Source organism: Nesoenas mayeri (assembly GCF_963082525.1).
Source record: "Nesoenas mayeri genome assembly, chromosome: 7".
Classification (NCBI taxonomy): domain Eukaryota; kingdom Metazoa; phylum Chordata; class Aves; order Columbiformes; family Columbidae; genus Nesoenas; species Nesoenas mayeri.
The window spans coordinates 988,137-1,013,966 of NC_137551.1; the positions used below are offsets into that span (position 1 = coordinate 988,137).

A 25,830-nucleotide genomic window follows, 5' to 3' on the forward strand; every position below is an offset into this window, starting at 1 on the left:
GTCTTGCCTTAGGTTCACATCACCTTGAGCACCCACGAGTGTGGAGGCTTATCGGAGCGGGACATCAACTTGGCCAGCTTCATCGAGCAAGTTGCGGCTTCTCTCTCCTGACTGGAGAGAGACACACGGAGTCAAAAATCAATTCTGCCACTGCCATAAGCCACGAATTACCCGGATTCTCGCACCTAGAGCCTCCTCCCGCTCCTAAGCCAGTTCCAGCCTACCTGATGCTACGCCAGACGCCCCACCGCAGCTCAGGTGGATGGATGCACCCTGCATATACCCACCCAGAATCCTGCTGCTTCCATTCTCAAACCCTTTATCTCGCCGCGCAAAACGAGCTCGCAAACTGCTGAGTTTTCAGCAGAGGAGCCTTGTTACCAGGAGTCATGTTACACAATTGCGCCAGTAAATCTTTGCAGAGCCTGACTGCATCCAGCCACTGTGTCATTGCTTTTTTACCTACTGGAATATGCCTTCTACCCAAAACATGGTACATGAACCCTTCGGTTCCTCTGTAACATGCAACTGTGATGTGCCATTGGGTTATGAGTGTAACCTCTCTCTAGCAGTATTATAAGCAGGCACGTGCTCTCACCTCTCTTGTAACCAGCATTTAGGAGGATACCAACTGAAAACATTTATGAATAAAGGTCTTGGTTAACCTGATCTGAGTTTGGAAGGAGGCCTCACTGTCCAAACTGTGCCAACAGGTTCTCCCATAGCAGGTAACTGGCTGACTGCCCTCTCGGAAAGGTGCTTTTTGATGAGGGGACGGGGAGAAGCAGCAATGTGCCTCCACAGGCCTGAAAGTGAGCGCGGTCTGAAAGAGAATGACATGATCAAAGCCACAGCAGATCACATAAAAGCTGCTTGTGCTACAATCAAAGTGTACGGTAGCCAAGGTACGAACATGGGGAAGGCACAACCAAACAGTACCAAACAGCCCAGGGGCTGCTTACAGGGGGACACCTCCCAAAAGAGGCTGCAGGTGGGCCTGGTGGTGCGAGAGCTTCGGAGAGTCTGCAGCCAAATTGCTGCATTTTCCATAGAACAGGAACAAAACAGTCTGGGAGAAACACGACAAACACCCAACTCGGGGCTTTTTCTCCTTAACTCTTTGAAGTTCTGTAAAGTATTAAGAGAAAATCCATAGCTCTTAAATGGCAATTTTCAGCATCCTTGAGCATCACATGCGAGACGTGGCCGCGGGTACCAGCTTTATCTTGGCAGAAGGCAGAGTTAGTAAGAATTCACAAGCCATTCTCGCAGCCGCAGACTGCGCTGTGCACGAGCAAACACCAGCAGCAATAGGTCCCCATACATTCAAATAAGCATTGACACCAGAAACATGAAGAGTTCGATGAGCCTACATAGCTAAATGCACCATTTTAATACAAACTAGGCTCATTTTCACCATCTCTTCAGCTATTTCAGCCTACACTTGTACAGTGGCCAATTAGAGCAATACAGAACACTCATGCTATTTCTTCATTAAAAAGTCCACGTGTAATTACCGGGCAAGACATCATTGTGTTGTACGCAACCCTTCCACTTCAGAAAAGTGTAGATGAAATCCATGGCATGAAACACCCAACTCTTCTTGGTCCGTCCCACTGGATATTCCTCGCTCTAGTACCTAAGAGCACTCAAGTCCCTTGGGAGTGCTTTGTACAAGCAACAAATTCAGTGTCCCACTTGGAAAGTCTCACAGAAATCTTGCGGGAATTAACAGTTGCAAAGATCCCTTGAGGTCTGAAGTACCATCCAGTTTCAGCTCATAATCCAGTCCATTAAATTCTTCTTCTTTTCGTCTTTTAAATAATTACACAGCCTGTTAATTGCACCGTTTTTCTAAGACCATTTGGCATGATAAAGGAGATGCAGATTACATGTTAGATGACAAGGATAAATAAAGACTACACAGTAAATTACAGCGTCCTATTCCTGACCAGAAGATTACATTTACAGTATAGAACAAATACACGTAAAACAATTAAACCCACAAATATTACTAGTAAGTGAAGCCCAGAATGGAATACATTGACTTACAAATAACATCTTTAAATACATCCAGAAATGTGAAATGGAGCACTGATCTCTCAGATCCACTACTTCGTGGGAGGAGAACGCAGCCAGTGAAGAGGAAGGAGTTTCCTTCACCCCACTCCAATCCATCCCTCCCCTCTTTCTCTTTTAAAGCAGAAACAAAAAGAGTACCTCCCTTTTTTTTGTCTTGTTTCCTCTAAATCTCGGTTCTAAAGAGAACCAGCACAGCAGCCAGACACTTCAAGACTGCCCCCAAAGTGTGGCAAACCCAGAGATGCAATAATGGTCACATTGGCAAGTCTTACCAGAATTAACAGGTCCAACACAAACTGACTGCCAGAGCTGGTAACACCATCAAGAGACTATCAGACAATCCAGCTGTTTCCCAAAGGGCTCAGGGACATGCAGAAAGTCACCCATTTAAGGGCAGATCGCCAACACACTGTTGTGTCTTAGCACTGAGAACGAGCCTGTTAAAAAGCAAGTGTTCTATGGCTGGGCCAAGGCTCCACTGGTTTGTGCAGTGCCTGGGAAATAACCTTCTCATATAACTATTGTGCGAGTGTTAGGCCAGTGAGGGTCAGCTTCAGGGCTAACACGCCCACTACAGCAAAGAGACAGATGCCTTCAGCCCCCACAAGGCTCGGCAGATGCGGCACAAAGTCTTCTCTTAAGTGTCAAATTCTGCCTGTAAAACTCTCCTTGGTAGCTTGCAGAAGGCTTAGGGTAAGTCCTAGGATTAACTCTAGAGATTCTGACCTTCCTTAAGGCCACAACTGCCTCACAAGTTGCACTGGAAAAACTCTCTCACCATAAGAACAGTGGAGAATAAATCAGAAGGGTGAGCCAAACGCCCAAGGCTTGGCTGTCTCCCAACTTGCTGCGTCCTATCAGAGCCGGACCAGCATCTTTGTAATACTGTGAAGGAACTTGGCTCAGTATGACTCCTCTTCTACCTTCCAGGCGAGTGTGCTTTCTCTGAGGCCAGTGTGCCTTTGAGGTTTGTTTTTCAGTATAGTACCATAAGGAAACAAGCGCAGCAGACGCTGCGGTCGACAGCTGAATCCTCAAACCCTCCCTGGCATTCCACGAGCAAAACAAAAAAAGCCAGAGAAGCATCAAGGCACAATGGTGAATGCCCTTTTTGAGAACGTGCCTTAAAACAATCAGTGCAAAGAGCAGAGATCGCTACTGTGACAGAAGCCGCCCTTTTATGCTAAAAGATCACAGTAAGAACAGGTCAGCTTTGGCGCCATCCGTTTGCGGGTGAGGTCCTGGCCGCGGCACACGCCGGGGCTGGGCTGACTCCACTACAGCATCGTGAGATAGTGCAACACCTTCAAGTTATGAACAGTGAAATCGCCGTTTTGCACATCCCTCCAGAACTGTGCAAGGTGCAACGAGCACTCTAGGTGGGAAATGCTTCTGAAAGAGGCAGGGAAGCAAAACGGTTACTACGTACCTCGGGTTTTCAGTACCATCCAGTTCCTCTCCCTATACCATCCTCTTGGTTTCTATTGCTGCTGTTACTCAAACCAAGAGATTCCAGAGAAAGGATTTTGTTTGGGGTTTCTTTACCCCCTTCGGCGTTATTGATCGCAGTCTCACTGAGATCTCCAGAGGGGATTTCCAAAAGAGTACATGACCATCTCTCCTTTGCGAACTGATCAGCTCTGAATGACACAGACAGAAGGCTTCCAGCGCAGTCTGTTAAATGCAGCAGCTTGCAGAAATACTTAAAACAAAATATCCCATTTATTTTCTCCCTTCAACTTGTGGGAAGATTGAAGCTTTGGAACACAACGCGAGAACCCAAATCTAACGCTTGGCTGGATGCCGGCTGAATATCAGGTCTGAGGAGGAGAAACAGCAAGGAATGAAGTGACACGCAGAATACCTGAGGAATTTCGAGTTGTGGAATGGACATTTGATTCACCATCAAGAGTCATGATGAAAACAGGCAAGGCGAAGGGAAGAAAAAGCCCTAAAACTAAAGCCGGGCATGAAAATAACGTGGACTTCAGAACAGACTAAGACGCGGAAGGAAGTTTTAAGATGAAGCCGCCATCAGACAGAACAAAGGCTTACTGCAATCTCCTGCTCTCCAAAACCTTTAGAACCACCCCAGTGCTAGCTGGCAAGGCACCGATTGCTGCTCCACAGTCAGTGGTGGCCGGGAGAGCCGTTCATGTGCTTTTCGCTGCAAGGAACATCCGTGCTGTACAGGCCGTCCAAGTACGCCTGAGAAATCTCCGCTACCAAGCTCCTGTCTGGGACCGACTGGGCCATTCCATAGATTGCGCCCTGAGCGGAGAAGAGGAGAGGAGGTCGTTATGAGGGATCAGAGAAACACCCTCAACCCACACACACCCCCTCGCTACGCGCTGGTCGCCTTACCATGCCTGTGGTCTTGGCGTTGAGGTCCTTCATGATCTCCTCGATGGCGTCTTTGACGTCTCGCAGGAACTGCTCAGCAACCCCGGGCTTGGTGTGCAACTGCGTAATGCAGAGGTGAATGCTGGGTGGGCAGGGGAGAGGGGAAAGATTCGTCACCTCAAGTGTGCACAGCACCATGTGTTCTGAGCATTTCAGCAGTATAATGGGAGAAGACGAACCACTCCCTTCCAATTAAAGGTAATCCCTGCAAAATACTTGCTAGAACCAAGCTGCGGAGAGTTCAGCTCTTTCACAAAATGGCAACTCCCTCTTCCTTCCAGATGTCACCGCACACAGTTAAAGGGCTATAATTATATCACCTCATTCCAGGTAAGACAAACGCAGCTGCCTGCAAGCAGGGCGATCCTTGGCATCGTCCCTTCCTCTCCAGCGCAAACAAACCATCAGTCACCCATCGTGTGGAATTTGCAGCCACCAGAAGGAAGGGAGCAACTCGAACCTGAGCTACCCCTTCAGTCTCTCTAGACTTTGCTTCACACTAACTGCAAGTTCAAAATGGTTTCAACACAGCTACATCTGACAGCATCTGCCATTTTTACCCACAGGAAAAAGTAAAGCAATACCCACTCAAGGAAACTGACAACCATTAATTTTACATTAGGCTGGAAAGATCACTGAAAATGGTCAGCCCTGCCCTGTTCTTTCAGTTACCACAAAGGTAATTCCTTCTCTGCAGAGGAAAAGAGTCTACATACACTTTACCAAGATATGGATAACGCAGCTCAGTAAATCAAGAGAGTTACATGGCCTGAAGATGAGCACCTTGTGTACACACATTGCTCCATGGGTCTACAACAATGGTTCCTGCTGGGACCACAAACTCACCTTGGTGGGAACTGTAGGGCATTTAAGTTCCATCCTTTTGCAGCTAAGGAATTAGATAGTCGATAAATGTCAAAGGTTTCCGAACCGATGGAGATGACGGACACCTCAGGTTTTCCAAGAATGAAGATGCTGTCCATTTTTCTCAATCTTGAAAAGAAAAAGAAGAAAATAAGCGATTGATTGGGAGGGTTACGGGAGCCAGACACTCTCCATCTGTCCGGAGCCTTAAAGGAAAAGCTACAGAAGGGAACAGAAGACAGCACATTCCTACCAAGAAATCATGCAACCAGCCCAGGCCATTGGGACTTGCAAGAGGGCTCAGGTCTCTGAGGTGAAGTAAATTTAGGAAGAAAGGGAAAAGAGGGAAGACAGAGAGGCAAGGGAAGACAGAATAGCTGAGAACATCAGCTTATCAGCTCACGCAGCAACACGAGTACTCCGACAAGAGAGAGTATAACCCTTCTTCCATCATCTTGAGTCAGCCCTTACAGATTCCCCTTCAGCCATAGCTGCAGCAGAAGAAACTCTCAAAGCAAAGTGAGCCAAATCAAGATGTTTGCAGCCCTCTCTGTGCCTCTCAGCTGGCTGGCACGGGGCAGCAGCTCGGGCATAAGCAAAGCACCTTCACCCATAACCACCCGCTGGATCCCCAACCAGCAGCTAACATGCTATAGCTTCTCCAGGGGGAAAACACACAAAGAAAAGTTGCAAGAGAAACAAAATCAGTTTGGGAGAAGGAGTCGAGAACAGGACTAAAGAGCGTGACCAAAAACACCGAGTCACACACATACTCTGATTCGAGGAAACGAGCCGTTTGAATGATCCTCTTTGTAGCCTCAACGTAGCCCGATTCGCCAATGTGCATCAGAGTCGCCCAGCATGCAGCTATGATTCCACCAGCCCTGGAGCCCGCCAAAGAGGGGGAGGCGTAGATACCCCCTTGCCAGTCAGGTGCTACAAAGAACTGGTAGCTCCTGTACTTCTTGTCGCTGTAGAGCACCACCGAGGAACCCTTGGGAGCGTAGCCGTACTGCAAGAGGCACAGAGAGCGTTAAACAGCACGAGGAGGGCAGAGGAACAGATTCAAGCACTCGCTATGCGCCGTCACCAAGATCCCATTTGCCTACACTTCGGGGCATCGCACAAAACAGGTAAGACAGCTCTCACCCCGCACATCAGCGCTCCCTCACATCATGGAGTGGAAACATCTGAAGGCAGGGATGGCATCGGGAATTTCTCCCAAATAATTAGAGAATTGGATGACTCTTCTCCCCACTTCTTACCTTGTGGGTATCAGCAGAAATGCTGGTCACGCCTTTGACGCGGAAGTCAAAGGGACGATTCAGAGGGAAGCCTGCCTTGTCCATGAAAGCGATCAGGAAACCACCCAGGCAGGCGTCAACATGGAAGGGGATTTTGTATTTCACCGCAAGCTGCATGGGAACAAGAGATTCATGTTACTAACACGCGATTAGGCAAGAAAACAATGTTGTCAGGGCACCCGAACTCCAGTCACCAAAAGGTACGTTGCATTTCACAATTCAATGTTTCCTGGACCCTTTTGGAACATGATACTACTTTCAAGCCGGTCAGGAGAGGAGATCTGGAAGGGCTGGCTACTTGCGGAGCGCTTTCTCCTGCCTTCCACATATTTGAAGGTAGCCAGTAAGAGGAAAAACATCGCGTTTTGGCAATTTGCTGTATTTGCCAAAGAGATGCGATAACGTGGTCTGAAAGGAGTATCCACAATGAAGTGTAAGGCCGTGATCCAAATGAAAAGAAGGTCAGAGGCCTTGGCTGGCTACATACAAAATAAATAACTGGAGCAGGGAGAGAAACATCAATAGGCATGCTTGAAAAATAAGATCCTGGCCCTTTGACTCCTACTCCCTTCACACATTCCTCAGACTCCTGCACCAAGCTTGCTACAACCAGTAGAGACCCTAAATCAAAGCCTTTTTACCAGATAGACTATTTTGCTGGTATTTCCTCTCAGATATCAAAGAATGAGCCCTTGTTTGGTCTAGCAGGGTGTGCAGCAGAGCCCTACAACACATACCCTCAGTCACAGCAGCAGTTTGTGGCACAGAGCTGAGATTTCAGAGACAAAGCAGGCAGAAGGCTTGCCGAGACACACCGCGTGCGCCGGCTCAGTGCTGAAACCCAGCCTCAAACAAGCACCTTCATGACAATACCCAGAGGTACTTGTGGTATTTAAAGTACACCCTTCCACAGCAGTTAAGAGTGCAAAAAAACCAGTCTCATATTCCTCCTTATTTCCAAACTCTGTTCTACACACCCTGCTGTCGGTTAACGCCAGATCTGAGGGCAGTAATACCCTCCCGGCTAGTCAGCTCCTCCCATCACATTAACTGGGTGGTTTCCTGGGACCCCCTCTGCTCCTCTTGTACGTGTTGGTTTGACTGCTACAGCACCCCAAAGTTCCAGGGGCATCCTACCTCTGCCACCTCATCAATCGGGTCCATAATCCCGTGGGGGAACTGGGGAGCGGAGCAGACCAGCATGGCCGTGTTCTTCGAGATGGCTCTCCTCATTGCCTGAAGATTTAAAGAGAGAAGATGCTCACATTCCATTTACCAAGTGCCACCCTGCCAAAAAAGATAAAGAGTGAAAACGTGCAGCATCTGGTCTTAAAAACCAACACACAAAAGCCTACAGAAAGCAAAGCAATGAGCTACTACAAGGCATCAGCCAGACAGCAGCTGAGTAATTTAATTCATTCACTTGGAAACGCTAGAAAACTTCTGTTTGCCCTCATCTGAAATCTGGGGCTATTCCTGAAATACATAGATTATTTTATTCTAAATTAATCACCTGGGGGAAAGGGATGGTGTACACACAATTATTTCAAACAAAGCTTTATCGGCAACAACAGGTACTTAATTCTTGCCATTTTTCCTTATTTCCAGAAAGCATTCATCCCCCTCTATCCACTGACTTGCCAGCTGGGTCGGTGGATTTCTCGCTATTTGCTGTACAGTGGTTATTTCCCAGCGGAAGAGCGCCGTGCTGCCCAAAGCGATACCTGCACATCCACTTCCATAGCGCTGGTCAGCGGGACGTGAATCAGCTTCAGGCCGAAGTAATGCGCTGCCTTGTCAAACGCCGCGTGAGCGCTCACCGGCACCAATCTGCAAAAGGAACACGTTGCACGTGTCAACCCGCGCAGCAACTCACATCCGCCTTCAACAGGACGGGAAAGAGCAGACAACTTGGAGATATTTCTGTGTGGCAGGTCACAAACAGCCCCACCGCGTGTTTCAACCAGCCAAAAATCATACAGATCGCAAAAAATAAAGGAGCTGGGGAAAATACTCTCTGGGGCGGAATAGGGGCCGTGTGCTGTTCTGAACTGAAGTGATGGAACACCAGACCTTAAGCAACCCAGGGAAAACCTATTAAAGTGATTCTATTCCACTGCGTGGTCTTCTGTGAACTAGGAACCAGAATTGCCAGGAAAGCTGACTTCTTTCGCATCAAATGATATTGTGCTATCGCCAACCAACCACCCGCCCTCAGAGGGGCATGTGAGACAATACAGAAGGGAATGAGCAGCATCAATAACACCAGAGGAACATAACATTTGCTGTCTCCCATCTTGAATGGCAGTAGCTGAAGAGCCTTAATTAACCTTGTCTTCTAAGGTATCGTATCTTTACCAGGGCCCTTCACAGCATTCAAAAGTGTTCAAGAGGGAAGAAAAGAACAGCAGGAATTCAGCAGAAGACGAACACCACCGTGTTTCATCTCTCTTTACATTTTCCCCTCGTAAGCAATTAACCACAGAGATATTTTTGATGCGCTCTCTAGACAAAAGCAGCATGTTAGAGGGAACAAATCCTCTATTAGCAGTGTAACAATTAGCATGATTCCTCATTTCAGCTCCAGCCAGACCCAGCTTTAGTCCCAGATTTTTCAGGCTAAATCCTCTTTGATCTGATTAAATCAAAACCCTTAAACACTTCAAAGGGCCTGATGATCTCTGCTTGAGAGGGGCCCAAAGCGGCTATAAGGAGGCTCTGTCTAGAGCAGCATGCAGGTGTTGCCAAAATACACCCGTACAGCGTCGCTACCACAGCCCCCCAGGTTGATTCAAGGTGGTTCTGCTTTTACACCACCTTTTTTGACCCACACTTTCCTCTTTCAGACACAGATGGATAAGGAGGAGGTGGTAATGAGCTAGGAAATTGGGGTCTAGCAGCCGTCTCCACTCAGAGGAACAAGAAATCCCACCAGCTCCCAAAAGGAAAACCAAGGCGGAGGAATTGCTCACATTTCTGGCTGTTTGATGCCTCTCTCGTAAGCCAGGTCTCGGTAGGCCTTGCAGGCCATCAGAATGCTCTCTGTGCCCCCAGACGTCATCTGCAGCGAAGAAAAGAAACAAGAAGAACAACCACTTACATGGATGTTGCATCTCTGCCCAAAGAGGCTTCCGAGGCAGGAGGTGTACAGGACAACTTGGGTTTCAAGGGCAGCAGAACACAGCAAACAGCTCAAGGTATCTTTCTGCCATTCCACTTGAAAGCGCACGTCTAAATAACGGTTGACTCTACTATTTAAAGAGGGAGAGGGAAAGGGAAAACAACCAAAAAATGTCCAGCTTCAAAGTCTGATTAGAGGGGACCACATTGCGCAGAGCCTACCTGCCAAACATGACGCTACTGGTACACACTTAGCACTTGAGCACCCAGGGATTGTTTAGCTGGACTGCAGATTAATTATATCACATATATGGACACAACAAAGTTGATTCAGTATTAAGTCAAGGGGAAGCCAGCAGGGTTTATTAGGTCTGGAGCAGTGCCCATGCTGAGGCGCAGAGCCAGCCCAGCCTTGGCACCGCTCCTGAGCTACAAAACCTTCCCAAAACCTGGGATGCCGCAGAGTTCTCTCCCACCTTCTCTCTGCAGAGCCCAGTCTAGGACTGGTCCACACCAGGCCAGAGCTTTCAAGTCCTCAAGGACCCAAGAAATTGTATATCAGGAGGAATTTCCGCACTATTCTCCCCAGCAGGTCCCTTAGTATCTGCACAACCTCTTACTGTCCTGCTCCAGCCCTCCTCACCCTGACCAGAAGGAGAACAAGGGGGTAGAAGAGAGGAAGGCACATGCACAAGCTGTGGGAAACTGCAGCGGGTCTGTGGAATCCTTGACAGAAAATATGGGAGTAGAGATCAGCCTTGAAGATATTAAGATTTACCCTTGAGAAGGATGGGAGTAAAGGAGGATCCGGAGGTATGGAGTTGTACCCATGAGAGAGGAGAGATGTGCCCATGAGAGAGAAGGGGATAGAGGAATAACATGGATGATAGCAAAATTAACCCATGAGATGTTAGTGCTGTAACTTGCAACCAATAGTGAAAAGACACATGAACTGGTAGAATTGTATAAAAATGCACTTGTAGCAATAAATGGCACCTATTACTCTCATCTTGAAAGAATTTGGTCCATGTCGTTTGTCCGTCTCAACCGCAACAACAAGCCGTCTGATCAGCTTTACTACCGCACACCAGAACCCAAGAGCTGCTGCAAATAAAGCAAGTGAAACTCTTTACAAGAAGGAATTCCTCGAGCGGGAGGACTGTCTCTTGTGGGTCATCCTCTATGGGTTCTGACAGGCAGAGACACCAAAGCGTGCAGGCACAAACCTTGCAGAGTAAAACGTTAACCCAGTAAAATGTGGGGTGAGTTTCTCAAGCAGCCTGCGGGGCTGATTCACTGCGGTGCTGGGTGAGGATGGGGGCGCTTGGGACAGGCCTACAGAAGAGCAGGTGAAAGACTGAAGCCTAAAGCTACATATAGCGCTTATGGAGGACTAATTTTGATCCTCAGCTCTGCTGAACCAACTGCAACTTCCCCTTTCAACCTCTTCCCCCCCAAAAAACCAAATAAACATAAAAAGGAGCCTTATGACTTCTGCTAGTCTGGGCTTTCCTTTGTTTTTTCCCCCGCTGACACAGCTGCAAACCCCAAAAATGCAAAGAAGAAGTGCGGCTGCGTGACAATGACTAAACATTAAGTACAGAGATAAGGAACAAAGTTCACGGGCACATGAAGCAGCCTGTTTGTTCCTAACGCTGGCCAAACAGCAGCAGCCGCCACCACGAGCAGCGTGGAAGTAACTGTCACACCACAGACCATTTCTGCTGTTTCGGGAGCTTGCAAAGCAACAGCTGCCGCAGAAAAACCCCAGCAGAGCTTCATGCTGGAAAAAGAAATCGTTGCATTCATTATGAAGCAAATAGTAGCAGGAACACAATGTCCAAAGCATTTCATGGGCTGTGTGATTCACTTCTCAGCCCTTCTGATGAAAAGATGTGTAAGTTGTCAGCTATTACTTTTGGAGAAAAGAAACAGCTGGTATAAATAGCGTGGATTGCCCTGCTACTGCGGGGTGGGAGAAGAGGAATGGGATTACTGCCTATTTGTAACACTGCTTGCAACATTGCTCAAAATATTGCAGTGATTGCGAAAAATCCGCTGGGCATGATCTTGGCATCTTGTGACTCCTGTTACCGAACAGCAGACACTTCGTGCCACCAGGTCTGCACCTCGTTGAGCAACCAGTCCCTGATTCTGCCCTCTTCTAAAGAGCAGCCTCTGGTTTATTCCCATTTTGTTCTTTCCACCAAACCACCAATACCTTGCCCTCACATATGACAAACCTTTCTCCAAAGTCTGGCTTATCACCTGCATGGCAATGCTGAGCCACACACTGTTTTGGGGAGGTCAGAGCCAACGATTTTTGGTAGTACCTAAGAAAGATCCTCCTCCCGGGCAGATGACGGCACAGAACGCTTGTTCAGGCAGCTGAAAATCCACATTTCGGCCAGATCAGCTTCCCACATTGGCCCAGAGTCAGCACATCAGTACCAATACAAGCAGACACCACAAACCTTGATCTATGGCAGCACCTTCCCTGTGGTAAAGCTACAACAGCAAACCCCGTTTTGGTTGGGGCGGTTTATACCTGCAGAGGGAGTCTGCTCCTTTCCAGGAGGGTTCTGTCAGCTTTTGCTACCACCAGTAAACTCGTTGTGCTGTTGAATCACTGTCACAGGACAGAGTTGCCGGCAGCCGGCCAACACGCACTGATTCAGCACCCGCCAAAGCTCGCACTAACGTCAGGGTTTTTCTCCCCTCCTCTGTCCTCTAAATGAAAATTCACAGGCTTGAGCGATGCCATGGGAAAAAAGGGCTGGAAACACGCATTGTTTTAAGCAGCTTTCCAACCTTGAGCTATCTTCAAAAGCCAAAGTGTGTTGAAAAAGGCAAGCAAGCAGACTTCTTTGTTCTCGATTGATTTATTATGTTCCAAATGGGAAGGGGGAGGAGAAAGCACAGTAAAAACGATCCTCCTGCTATTGAAACTCAGTATATCCCTTCTACATCATCCAAACAGTCCTTATTCTAGAATTTCTTTGGCCGTGCCACTGTAAAACTGTCAGACGTAAAAGAACCACTTTGGTTCATGGGCTCTAAAGTTTTGCTTACATTTTCAGCTTAGGAAACGCACCCATTCAGACCCTGGAGACGACCCTGACCAAGAGTTTCAGTGAGCTGAACCAACCCACAAACAAGAAAGCAAACTACAATTTATTTCTAAGGTAGCAGCGGACTAAAAATACACCCCAAGCCACCGCACAGCCATAACATAGCGGCAGACTCGCATAAAAACCCCGTAAACTTGCAGGGTGCACATTCCACTAATCGTCCCTCCCAAGGTGATCAGCTCATCTCTACAGGTAAAACCCGATGAATCTGCAGAGTTTAAGCCCCTCTCATCCCCCAAAACACATTACTCCTATTTCACTGTTCAAAGTGCTGCTTAAATATGCGGCCAGCACCACAAAGCATAGGAGTCACCAAATTTTTGGGGAAGAAACAAGAGGCCCTAGGTCTGGATATGCTGGTTGTGCCTCCCCTGTTCTGTCCTCAACTGCAGAGTAAATGCAAAGAAGAATTCACCAAGAGATTGACATCAAATGCACACACCTGCACTCCCCTCCACAATGCTCCCCTGCACTTTCAAGCTGGTTGTCTTTAAAGTTCAAACAACTACTAAAAAATGTAATAATTGAAGCTTTCACAAAAGTGGTGATTTCTCCCCAAATTAGAGGGGAAATCCAGAGAGTCAGCCCCGCAAAACAAAGCATCTTGTGAACAGAAACACACACACAGGAACAACCTCTCCCATTCCTCTTCAACGTGCTGAACTTAATTAGTCCTTTCCAAATCACTGCAAAAATGTGATGAGAGTCTCCCAGGAGCCAAAAACCACCAGTTCCTGCCTCTTTGCTCTTGCATAACGTGATTAAAAGTAAGAACAAAAGCAGTAATTAGTGAGAAATAGGAAGCATCCATCTGCCGCTGAAAATGATTACTTTTAAAACCTGGAACATCTCTCTGTGCAACTGAAGGCAAAAGATGTGCCTACATGCCCCCTAGCATAAGGGCATCGCCAGGGGGTTTACACCCAGGTTTAAACAAAGGAGAATGAGAGCCCCCATGTCTCAAATAAAGGTAACTTCTATACATAGCACAAGCTGCTGATCTGATTCAACGTTCAGAACTCTAAAAAGACATGTTTCATTTTAGTATTTATGAACAACATGGACAACCTTCAAATGGGAGGCTCTGCAGAGATCCTGCTCAGGCAGACGTCCCCGTGACAAGGGACAGGGCCGCGGGGGATCCCCAGGCTGCCCAAAGCCCTGGGAACAGCACAAATGTGTCACTGTCCCGCTTTTCCCAGGCTGAGCGGAGTGTTAGCCCCAAAAATGCTGTTCTGCAACATGCCACGGAAACCTGAGCAAAGGAAGGGAAATTGCCTCGCGGAGAAGCACAGACACAAACTTTGGGGGTTGTATTTTTAATCCACATCGCATAGCCACGGATACACTCCCCAGAAACACTAACAAGCTCCGTCTGCCTTCAGGGACCAGCACCAGGCACCAGGTGCTAAAACCAGGCTAGGAAATGGCAGTGGACTTGGCACTAAGACACAGCACTTCTCAGAGATGGCACTGATGGAGTTCAGGAAAAAACAAAGCATTTGGTTTAGTTTTTAACACTATGAAAGCTGAACCTGGCATCTTTGCAGCAAAAAAAGCCAGCAGCACCTCCTGAGCAGAGCAATTTAAGGATAAAAGTAACTGAGAGCATTGCACCCTCCCTGGTTTAGCCATGTCTGTTTTACAGAATCGCTTATTGCAGAAGTGTAACTGCCCACAACCTGAGCAACCAGCTATACAGCAAGACCTTCCTGAGACAGAAAGCGTAGCATCAGCTTGGAAAAATATACATATTTTAAAGGACTTGGTAGCTGTTCAAGCCTCCAGAAACAATTCTGAAGTGTTAATTCTGTTTGGGGAGAAGAAACTAAGAGAAGTCTTTGATCCCAACTACTTCCAGAGTATGTGACATCCATACATCCACCCACATCTCTCCATCAATGATTAGCAGCTCTGGACACTTGAGGCAGGAAGGGCAATGTGGGAGGAAGACAAGAAGTCCACCAGAGAGACTCCTTTGGACAAGATAACTACAAGGATGTGATTAATCGGCCGTTTCCAGCAAATCAGCTTTTCAACCCTCCCTCTCACCCTGCAAATTTGCTGGTTCAGCCCGCTAGATGTAACTCCATGGCGTGTTGCACGCTTCCCTGCTCGCTTCTGCTCCGATCTCAGTTGTGGCCTCACAGCGCGACCCTCAGAAGGGAGAGGGAGAAGAAAGAAGCAGGGGGAAGAGCAGGATTCCCTGAGAGCACCCATGGAGGCCTCATGACAGCTGTGATCACCACCCCATTGGTTTGGAACAGTTTTTCACTCATTCTGAACCTTTCCTCTTCAGCAATTCCACCTTTACGTCTGAGTGAAAGAGCACACGGGGTCAACGTTGACACTTTACACATGCTTCACATAACAAAAACTTACAGACTTCAGCAAGCAAAGTCCTCCAAGAATACAATGTTTGCCGCAGAGCTATCTGACTGTTGTATCGATTGACATCCTAACTGTTGATAAAGATGAGTTTCAATGGCTTTAAACACAGGTTCTTCCCTGCCCCAGGGACAATCTCACCAGTGTTCTCAGCACTGCAAACCGGGAAGGAGGGGAGGGGAAATGCGTGTTATAAGCAAAGGGTCATGTTCCTTCTCGAAACCTGAAGGTGGGACAAGGAATAAAGTCCCGAGGAGACAAGTCAGGCCACAGGGTGCTCCTGCTATCAAAGATAATCACATCTTATATTCCCAGACACTGAAGAGCCAAGTTTCATCTTCAGCTGGAGTTTGGTCCCAACTACACCTGCTACTGTAAGGTTAAGCCAGTCCTTACACAGCCAAGACTGTCAGATTCAGCCTATTCAAGGCCAGTTCAGCCCACAAGCTCTAGTGTCACCACTGCCTTCCCATACTGACCTTCAATTGTTTCTGGCCTTCTCCCTTCCTCGCATATTTGCAGACAGCAACCACTTCACACCCAGGCTCTGAAATATCTTATCTGCATTCTTCTAACAAATGAAGCTGCTTCTTTGCGAGTTATTAAGCTGTTTGTATCCCAAACACCCGACCCCACTGTCCCACGCACCATGTAAACAGGGAGAGAATTTGGCCAAAGGAATCTAGGATCCTTACCAGAAAGGCAAAGCAAGAGAGGGGAACGCAAGAAACCACGGCTTATTTTTATAACAACAATTCACCGTACAAGCTCACATCTTTTACTCCCAGACCAACGTTGAAAGCATCAGTTTCAGAACACACATTCGGTCTTTCAGTAGGAACTCTATCGAGGCTTTAAAACTGGTCTCTACCCTGGCACACTGGAAGGCCACATAAGTGTGGGAGGACAGCTTTCCAGCTGGACGGATGACAATGCGTGCCGTGCCTGCTCCATCACCGAGACTCGGAGCTGCCTGTCGGCGAGCAGCCGGCCAGCTGGCCTTCTCCTCCACCTTCGTGTTCTGGCAGGCTCACGCGTTTCCAGTTCAGAGATTAAAACTGAGGGAGAGCTACTCAGAGTGACCCCGTTCTGTTCGTCGTCCCCCACTGACAACTACATTACACCAATTCCCTTTTCCAGCTGCCATCAAGCCTGTATCATTTAAGAGGATGAAACAAAAACCAACCTGTTGTCTGGAGAACTGCTTCCCCGATTTAAATGATCTCTCATAAAGCAATTAACAACTGTCTGCCATACAGCCATGCTGGCACGGCATATACCACAGTGAGTTTGACCTCAGCCTCAGCTGGAGAGCACAAGGTGCATCTGCACCTAAATCCAAGTCAGATATATCCAAAACGTTCATGGGATGCTTGCAGACAAGCTACTTACAGCACCACAAGAGTTGGGGCCTCCATTGAAGAGTGTGCAGGCAACCCTCACCACCTCTGCTTCCATCTTCCTCAAACCAGGGAATATATCCGGATGGAGAGGATTACTCCAGGCAAACTCTTCATACACCTTTGGGAAACAAAGCCAGAAAGTTAGCCTGACAGATGTAGTACTGGATTATCAGTGCAGATTTGGGAAGTCACCGTAACACAGTGTACAAGCAAATTAGCTGTGTAAAAATACTGCAGATCGCCTTGGACTTAACTCCTGCTGCAAGTAAATACCACAAGCTGGGAAGCTACAGCTGAGGGGGACAAAAAAACCAAGCTTATTTGTTTTTCTAGGGCATTCTGGCCTCTGGAGTGATTCTATAACATGGCGATATTTCTTGTTGGGAAGACAGGTTGAATTGTCTGGCTATTTTTTAAAGAGAACACAAGGCGCACCCTATGATTGCCTGACACAAAGCAGGTCAAAAAGCTCACTTTGCAGAGCTAGTTTTGAAGTTGGCTATTAAAGGGGAATTCTGAAGCGGCTAGAAAAGCACAGCTGCCCACCCACACCGCCACTAAAGTGGCCCTGGAAACCAGTATTTCACGCTTGCTCTGCAACCACGGGCTCGCAGGATACGGGTGGAACATGCCGGTTCCGACCTCCTGCAGCTGACATCAAAAAGAAACTGCAGGGCCGCTAAAAGAAATACAGCAGAAAAAACAGTGAATAATCGGCACAAACAGAGGGAATGTTTCCACAACACTCGATCCAAGCTGTGGCCCCTCTAGAAAGGCTGCTCTGACCTTTATGTTTCCCCAGAAGCGGCAAAGAAAAAGTCAATGCGCAGGAGAAAATAGCAATAGCGAGCACCAAACAGGGCTCGTTAGCGTTGTTATAAAAGTGGCTCCCAGGAGCAAGAAGGCTGGACTTTCCTTTCTACCAGAAAACCTCTGGAACTCGGTATATTTGAAAACAGACATTTGGGCTGTTGAGGTTATTTTCCAAGCTTCTCAAAGGGAAAAGTTCCTGAGTAGGTAAACAGATCTAACAAAGACACCGCTGAGGCATGCCAGCGCTCCATTGTTGTCATATTTGGACCGTCAAAAAACATTTTCCAAACTTCTTTTTTGCTTAACCCAGGAGGAATTCAGTTTTGCCCAGGGAGGGTGTTCCAGCCTGAGGTCTCACAGCCGGCCCCACGGCAGCAGGACAGCCAAGGCTGCTTCTCCTCCAGCCTGCAGCGATGGCACATCCGTCAGGGGGGCTTGCTGAACCTGACCTATGGCAATTTTATGCCTCTCACCGTTCCCTGAATTTGAATGTCAGGGCCAGTTTCCACCTTCTTACTTTCTTATTCAAAACACCTTATCTGATTGGATCCTGATTACACGGTTCTTTTCACAGCGACAGCCACTTGGCCAGCCTTACGCTGCCCAAAAGCTTCGCCAATAATTCCACTTACATTTAGCCCAGGGTCTGTCTTCACAGTTGGGCAGTCTTCGCTTCAAAGCTTCCCTATTTATTGTCAAAGATGCTGGAGCAGTGCTGCAGGGTTTCTGGTCACCCTGAAGATGCTAAGGGTATCTGCAGAGATGCAAAAATCTACCTTTTGCTTGCACTTTACCTGCACCAGCAGACGGGTGAGTTTCTCTTCACCACTGTACACAGTTCCAGAGACTTTCCCATCCTGCCAACGTACGTCTCCTGAAAAAGGAAGAAGAGCACACTGCTTGCAGAAAGCACATAGAAAGCATCAGTTCTGCAGATGAGAATTCAGCTCCTGAGATGTCACTGATGAGCAACAAGTATGATTTTTGTACGACGCTAAACCTGTGGCGTCATGTATCCCACAAACTTGGCAAACTGCAAGTGATGGCAATTCAAGGATCAGCACATAAACAACATGTAGCGGCAGCAAGCAGCTGTGTTAATATGTAATCTACTTAATCCCCACTCAGTCTCCCCAAACTGCTGTCCACCCGTATTGCTAAAATTCACAGGCAGTTTCAAAGAGCACCCATCACCACTGCGGGTGAGAAGAGATGGAACAGCCAAGCTTGTATTGCTAAAACCTACAGCGTCAGCTGCCTCAATTAAATTTCACCTGAACACAGTCACAATCCAACCCTCATTTCCAAGAAATTTTTAATATGAGTGGGAAGAAAGGGGCCATAAGAAAAAGGAAAGAACCTGATGAAGGAAGGAAATAATCATTTGAGGGAAAACAAAGACAGAAGCTACATAAGCAATACATAAAAGCAGAAAAGAAGGAAGTTGTTACAGGATACTCGATTGCTTCTGAATTTCGAGTAGGTACACTGTTCCGGCAGAAAATTCAAGGCACTGCTTAAATTTGGGGTAGGAACAGGGCAGCTGTATCTTGTCCTCTGCACAGCAAGTCACCCGTTTTGCTCATTGGGAGGAACAAGCACAGGAGCAAACCCAGGTGGAGATATTTGCATGAGTGAGGCAACTCAAAACAAGCATCAGACAGTGCGTAGGTGGACTCAAGCCAGGAAAAGAACATCATGACTTTTCCTTCCTTAAGTGGCATTTTCAAGGTGCAAACCATTCTGACTTCAGTTCAGAGAGACAGCCTTGGTAACTCCCTAAAAATCCTGTTTGCAAGTTGTTGGGGGGGTTGTTCTGTTTGTTCGATTGATTTAGGTTGGGTTTGTGTTCGTTCAAGTTTTGTTCGTTTAGGAGATTGTTTTAGAGGGGGTTTATTTGTTTCCCTTTGCTGTTTTTCAGGGTCTTTTTGTTGGGGTTTTTCTTTGCAGGTTTTGGTTGTGTTGTTTATTATGAGTATTCCTTGGGGCTTCACAGAAAACACATTTCTGCTAACAGTCCAACATTAAGGGAACTACTCAGAAATGTCACCAAAACTGCATTCAAATCATTTCCTCCATACTTCTCCTCAGCTCTGCCATCACCAGCTTATAGAACTCTTGGGGAAAGGAACAGAATTTCAATGTAAATACCCAACCACGGCATTAGAAGTCATGAATACTGATCTTAGTGACTTCCAGGAGGAAAACAGACAAAAATATGCAAGCAAAGAACATCAAGGAAGAAACATTTAAGATGAAACCATGAGCAGGAGCCATTAGATCTCATTTAAGAGGGTAGTTTCGTGTTCGGTCTGTGAAGCAGACCCACCTTTGCTGCAGCACAGACGCGCATTCATACCTTTTGAGCTGTACTCTTTCATCTTCTCTAGCACTTGGGGCTGGCTCATGCCTTGTTCCGGCAGCGCTTTGATATAATCCTTTTCATCTTTCAGGAAGGATAAACTGGAAGTGACATCATTCAAGGCTTCATCAATCTTCTTCTGAATCTAAAAAGAAAGGAAAACCATATCAACATTGGCATTGGCCAAATTATAAGTAATTGTTGAGCACATGCAATATTGAACTCACTGGCTCCATCCACACTATTGAGCAGAATAGACAGGAACTGTTTCAGCTCCATCACCAAAAAACCACAGCAGAGTTGACAGCCACACGCTTCAGCTCCTCCTTCCTACCAACCTCCCCCTCCAAAAAACAAGCTGCCCATGGAAGCGAACTGGCACCCATCCGTCTCTCAATCACACTACGAATTGCCAGCATACACACTTTATAAACCCATGAAAACAGAACAGAGAAATCTCCACTACAGAGCCAGGTAGGCAATGTCTTGCTTCCCACCCCCACCTTACACTCAGGAGGCCCAGATTCTTCTTACAACACATTCCAAAGTAGAGACTTGTCTTCCGGGCAGCCCAGGTGTTGGGCTGTCATCAGTTCTAAAGACTTTTGGACATTGGAACGCCTCAAAGTCAAGGCCTCCTGTAAGCAACTGATAGGTTATCAGGTATCAGCCTACCAAGGAGCGGCAAGAGCACACAGACGGGGCCCACCGGGAGCCCAAAAGAAGGTCAAGTCAGCACAAAACAGGGGTTGTATACAAGAGGCCCAGAAAGGGCCTTTTTCTAACAGGCAAGCAAAAAAAAAAGATATAAGCAGAAGAGAACATATCATTAATTCAACTGCTCAAGGGCTACCCAAGGCAGAAGATGAAAGCTGGAGCACTTAACGTGACATAAAGGGGGACGCGTGTCCCTTCCAGAGGGCTGGAGGAGAAACTTGAGAATCGCTTCTGTGTCCACAGCAAAGGGAAAAAGTTAATCTTTGCTACTTTCATTTGATAAAATCGCCTATAACAGACCTGACGCCCCAAATCAACGTGTAAATCTGCCTACATATCGAGCAGAAAGAAAGGCAATCATCAAGTGTGACAGCACCATTTGCTAGGCAAAATGAACCAAACTGCGCACTTCTTGATCGTTAAGTTGCTAACATGCTAAAACACGCTAACATTCGTAATTTTGAGGTTTTACACCAAAAAAATCTCCCAAACACTAAAGCTTGCCTTATTTTAATGATTACACAAACTTCGGATATAAATGTGCTATAATGCTAACTATTGCTAATAGGTATCTGAGCACTAAACTAATCATGGCCGTCATCTGATAAGAAAATTATCCTTCCATGTTGCACAGCAAACACCTGGCTACCTCACACTTGCTCAAGAATAACATATTGTTTCCAAAGAACAACTCAGGTTCAACAAGGTGGAACCCCCATTTCACAAGAGCGATACTGTGACAAAAATACTAGGTAGGAATTAGATCTTTAATTAAACCAAGTGGCAGCAGAAGAGCTTCCAGGTGTATATTCTTGGATCACTATGCCCACAGTAACACGACAGCAAAGCTGCACAGAAGCGTGAGGTGTCTGAGAGCGAGCTACGGAGGCTCAAACAAGGACCTGGGGTACTAGTAACAAAAGTTGTTCAAATACTTACTATAGCCCCGATAAATGGCATTTTTCTCAGTAGTTTAAAGAACTGTTTTTTAGTTCGTGATGTTAAACCTGGAAGATAAAAAGTCAGCAATTAACCTAAGATGACTGAAAAGAAACAACCAAAAAAGAGACTGAGCACAATACTTCTGATACAGCCCGTGACAAAGACTCGGTATTTCTGATCCAGGCTAAAATGACACAGTGACCACAGGAACACGGTGAGACAGATGAGTATAGCAAAGAGAAACATGCAAAAGTGACCGTGACATCTGGCCTGCAGAACAGTAGCCATCTATGGGAATCAATAATTTGACTTGTTTTCTTGCTTATAAGGGAATTCACACTCACATGTGGAATTTCACAGAAGAATTTAGGATTTGCTAAAGGTTAAGGTCTCCAGTAAAAGGGAAAATACTTCTTGAAATTATTTTCTGCATCTTCAAACCAGATTAGTGCTGCAACACGAAAACACTCAGCAAGGTGAACCGGGCTCCCAGGTCAAAGCAGGAAACAGCAGGTCAGCCCTAACGTGACCAGGGTTCACCCGGTCAGTGCTGCACACCCGCCATAGGAACGCCTGATGCAACGGGAGGTGACTCAAGGCACAGCAGAAATTCCACCGCGGCCCAAACGCTGAAATGGGAGAAGCCACTAATGATAAACACCGGAAAACTCCCAGGGTAGCTCTAAAGGATGACACAGATGCTTTATAACCACAAAAAATGCCTTTCGAGTCCTACAGGCATTTCAGCTGAGCACCAGCAGTTAAAGGACACGCCAACAAACAACTAAACAAAAATCAATCATTTCAGGACTTTGCAATTTTATCTGTATTCCACCTCAATACTTCACACATCTTTTGAAAAGCTACAGAGGGACGGGGAATGCAGTTTGGCACATTCTGTAGCAAGCACTTGTTAACACTCTGACAACAATATTTCTGTTGCCCATTGCACTGTTTCACTAAGGATTTCCACAGTGAGAGAATACTGCACACTCTTGACATGAAATGACAACCAGATCTCACAACAGTGAGTCAATACTAACTAACAGCACAAATACTAGTGGGGAAGCTCACATAACCCTGTCCTGAGCAAGGGCTTCACACAATGTCTTCCTTCCATGGATGTTCTCATTATTCTGCTACTCTCACTTTTAAAAGAACAAAAGGCTGGTTGAGGAACAAAGAGGCACAGGAGTAAACATCAAGTTAAAAACTCATCTGTTTTGAACAAACCGCCACTGGAGTGTAACCCTAAAGCAAACTGCAAAGCACCATGTTCTCCTCTGAGGGCAGGGTAGTCATCCCTGACCATCACACGTGCTCATCAAAGGAGACGTCACTGAAGAGCTATCAATATCAGAAACTGCACAGAACGGGAAGGTGCTTCAGGTGACTCACACAACACCACATGCAATTATATTGAACATCCTGAAGATGAAACACACCTCCAACACAATCTAAACCACGTCTCCTCCCCCAGCAGGAAGGGAAACAATCAAGAGCAAGAGTTATCCAGACACTCTGCACCAGTGATTAAGTTCACAAGAACGCAGCTCTCAGATAAATTTTCCCGGGTTTTGAGCAAGGGGAGTGTTGCAATAAGTAAATGGTTTAGCCAAAAGCAAAAGGGAGATGAGAGGAAGTGAAGGAGATGCGGGCGCATTCCAGGCTGGCCTACCACACCCTGGGAAGGAATGGGGGTGTCTCAATGGTCAGATAGACCTTGACCTTCCTTTGGGAGAGGGTTTTGTTCATACTAGTCAACAGCAGAAAGTCTGTTTTAACAAGTGCTCAGTCTTGTTTCATCCTCTTTCCTTCCACTACTTAACTGTGTCCTCCCTCCCTTCCCCCAGGCATAGGAAAACCCCCAATTCCAAGCACTTACTCTCGGGCTGGAAGAGGAAGCCGTGCAGCCACACGCCTACAAGCGTCGAAGAAAACGTCAACCCAACCAGCTGCCAGGGTTCAAGTCCATCGCACTGAGCATTCACAAAGCTCGTTGCCTTCTCCCAGTACATCTGGAGGATTTCCTTGTAGGGAATGATTGTATCCTGTGCAAAGGAAAACGAGAATGACCTTGAGACAAGTTCAAATGCACACAAATAGAGCATCAAAGAGCCTGTGAGTCTACGGGTGTTTTTCAGCACGCAGACCCCACACTTTCCTTAAGTCCTGCAAACAGAACAGGTAGGAGATAGTAATGACAATTTCCACTGGAGAGGCACTGATAAAAATACATATATTGAGATATTTCAAACAGAGAGAAAGGCCAAGAGCAGAGGAGGAGGATGCGCAGCCTTCGCAGTCCCAAAGCTCATCAGCAGATGAGGCATTTCCAAGGTATTCTCAGGTGGCGAGCGAAGATTGAACAACTACAACACATCAGAGGGGAGCCGCCATTCATCAGGTACCACTAAAACAGGTTTATTAAGTACCTAGAGCTGGATTTTTCAAGCAGATGTTAAGTAACTCAGCAACTCCCTAAGTTTAAGATCTAATTAGTATGTTCCATGGCAAGGGAGGAAGGAAGAGACAAACACTACTGCTGCCAAAAAACCAACAGGCACACACCAAACGTGATGCAGCAACAATTACAGTGTCAAACTAGCAATTAATGTCAGAACAGAGCCCAAGTACCCACTGAAAAACACTGAAAGTACACGGGGCCTTTCAAAAGATTTGGTAATAAACCCTGGAAGGAATCCATCCTGACACCTCTGCTGTCATACCCTCGGTGGGCTCAGAGCAGCTTGCAAAGCCGGATATAAATAAACCACCAAGTTAAAGCTGCTAAAGCTTCCCTGCTCAGCACCCTTTACAGACCTCACCTCTGGGTCAAGTCAGCACAGAAGCAGCATTTAATATATATATATTTTTAGGTCACCTTTAGGAGTAACATGTCCTTCCGTTACAACTGGAAAGGCTATGGACAGCCTAAAATAAAAAGCCGAGTTCTTCCAAATAATAATAATGGAGGAAGGCAGGATTCTTTACAAAAATAACACTCATAGATATTCACTACTTTGTAAAAGCAGTAAAATGCATATAACGCAACAGAGTTTAAAATTTTTTAAGCAACTCAAACATAAAGCTACAAAAATCCAGGAAAACAGCAGCGTCCGCTAATATCCCCCAAACCGCAGCACGGGCTGCAGGATGCGGACTGGACACACAGAGCCAGGGCTCCTCTCAAGGGGCAGCGCTCAGCTGTGAGACACCAAATCCGCACCCATCCATTAGCAAAAAGCAGATTTAAAACCATACCAGCTACTTCAGCCTCGAAAACAAACGAGTCACATAAACCACAGCACTTAGGCAATGTCCCAGCTGATGGCCTCCAATCCAGCCACCGCAAAGCCTGGAATTTACCCTAGAAATTAAGGGAAGAGCTACATTTTTCAACTAACCAGAGGTGATGCTTAAGTTTCACCGAGTCTGCACAGTCATCTCAGAAAAGTCCCTGGAAAGGTGTGTTTAACCAACAAGCATGACTTTAGCTTATTGCCTAGGAGCTAATGCTGGGATATCATCCAGCTTTGGAACTGCACTGGACGGATGGAAACAGAGCCACCTATGTGTTGGTGTCTCAATAGCTGTTCTCAACTGATGGCAAAAAAATGCTTCGGCATCAAATATAAAGTAGGATGTGCTGGTTTTCCCCCCCTGAAGATGGAGGATACTGTAAGCTACAAGCCCAAAATCAAAGTGGAACATGAACTTTTAGACAGCAGTCATTTAAGTCAGCGGCCAAGTAAGTCTGGCAAGAGATTGATCTCGCTCTTGGGGAAAGCTCTGGGCAGAAGACTCAAGCCAGCTGTGTATTTTGCGGTCAAATCACACACTCCCCACTGAAAAAGGAGAAAAAACATAAGTCAGTTTTTCCAGACACAACAAACACCAGTAGCAAATCTTGCACCCAATGGCAGAACTAAGCAAACCCTCCTGTCCCCTCTTTCCCAAGAGCCCGCTCTGTAAACTCAGACTCTGAACTCCAGGTGATCCCAAGCAAAGCGCAGCCGGGGTGTCTGGGGCTGTGACACTGCAGTGACCCCAGCCGCTCCTGCACAAAGGGGTTTGCTCAGCCATATTATTATCTGAGCAAAGAAAAGGCTCAGGTGCACAAAGACTCACCTTTCCACTACTGCACAACACAAAGTATTTTACCTTAAGTTTAGCCCAAGCTAGAAGCACGCATACCAGCACTGATATATGGGAACTCAATGGTATGGCTTTGCTTTTGAACAAATGAGAGAAGATTCTTTTTATGACATTCATTCTAAGCCATTGAAGAATTTCTTTCA

General features: G+C 46.7%; 2 protein-coding genes across 2 annotated transcripts in view; one reads left to right on the plus strand and one right to left on the minus strand.

Moving 5' to 3' along the window:
- The window catches only part of PCBD1 (pterin-4 alpha-carbinolamine dehydratase 1), a gene marked incomplete at both ends in the record, with an annotated part of 170,887 nt that extends 170,776 nt beyond the window's left edge, over positions 1-111 (plus strand). The window contains one exon of the mRNA XM_080347706.1: positions 13-111. Coding sequence (XP_080203832.1) covers positions 13-111 — 99 coding nt within the window. The remainder of the gene's footprint in view (positions 1-12) is intronic.
- Positions 112-4,212: 4,101 nt separating this feature from the next.
- Positions 4,213-25,830, minus strand: part of SGPL1 (sphingosine-1-phosphate lyase 1) — a gene marked incomplete at both ends in the record, with an annotated part of 42,078 nt that continues 20,460 nt past the window's right edge. The window contains 13 exons of the mRNA XM_080347707.1: positions 4,213-4,353; positions 4,447-4,567; positions 5,332-5,478; positions 6,123-6,361; positions 6,615-6,764; positions 7,791-7,889; positions 8,378-8,483; positions 9,626-9,714; positions 16,685-16,813; positions 18,303-18,382; positions 19,868-20,015; positions 21,527-21,594; positions 23,415-23,580. Coding sequence (XP_080203833.1) covers positions 4,213-4,353; positions 4,447-4,567; positions 5,332-5,478; positions 6,123-6,361; positions 6,615-6,764; positions 7,791-7,889; positions 8,378-8,483; positions 9,626-9,714; positions 16,685-16,813; positions 18,303-18,382; positions 19,868-20,015; positions 21,527-21,594; positions 23,415-23,580 — 1,683 coding nt within the window. The remainder of the gene's footprint in view (positions 4,354-4,446; positions 4,568-5,331; positions 5,479-6,122; positions 6,362-6,614; positions 6,765-7,790; positions 7,890-8,377; positions 8,484-9,625; positions 9,715-16,684; positions 16,814-18,302; positions 18,383-19,867; positions 20,016-21,526; positions 21,595-23,414; positions 23,581-25,830) is intronic.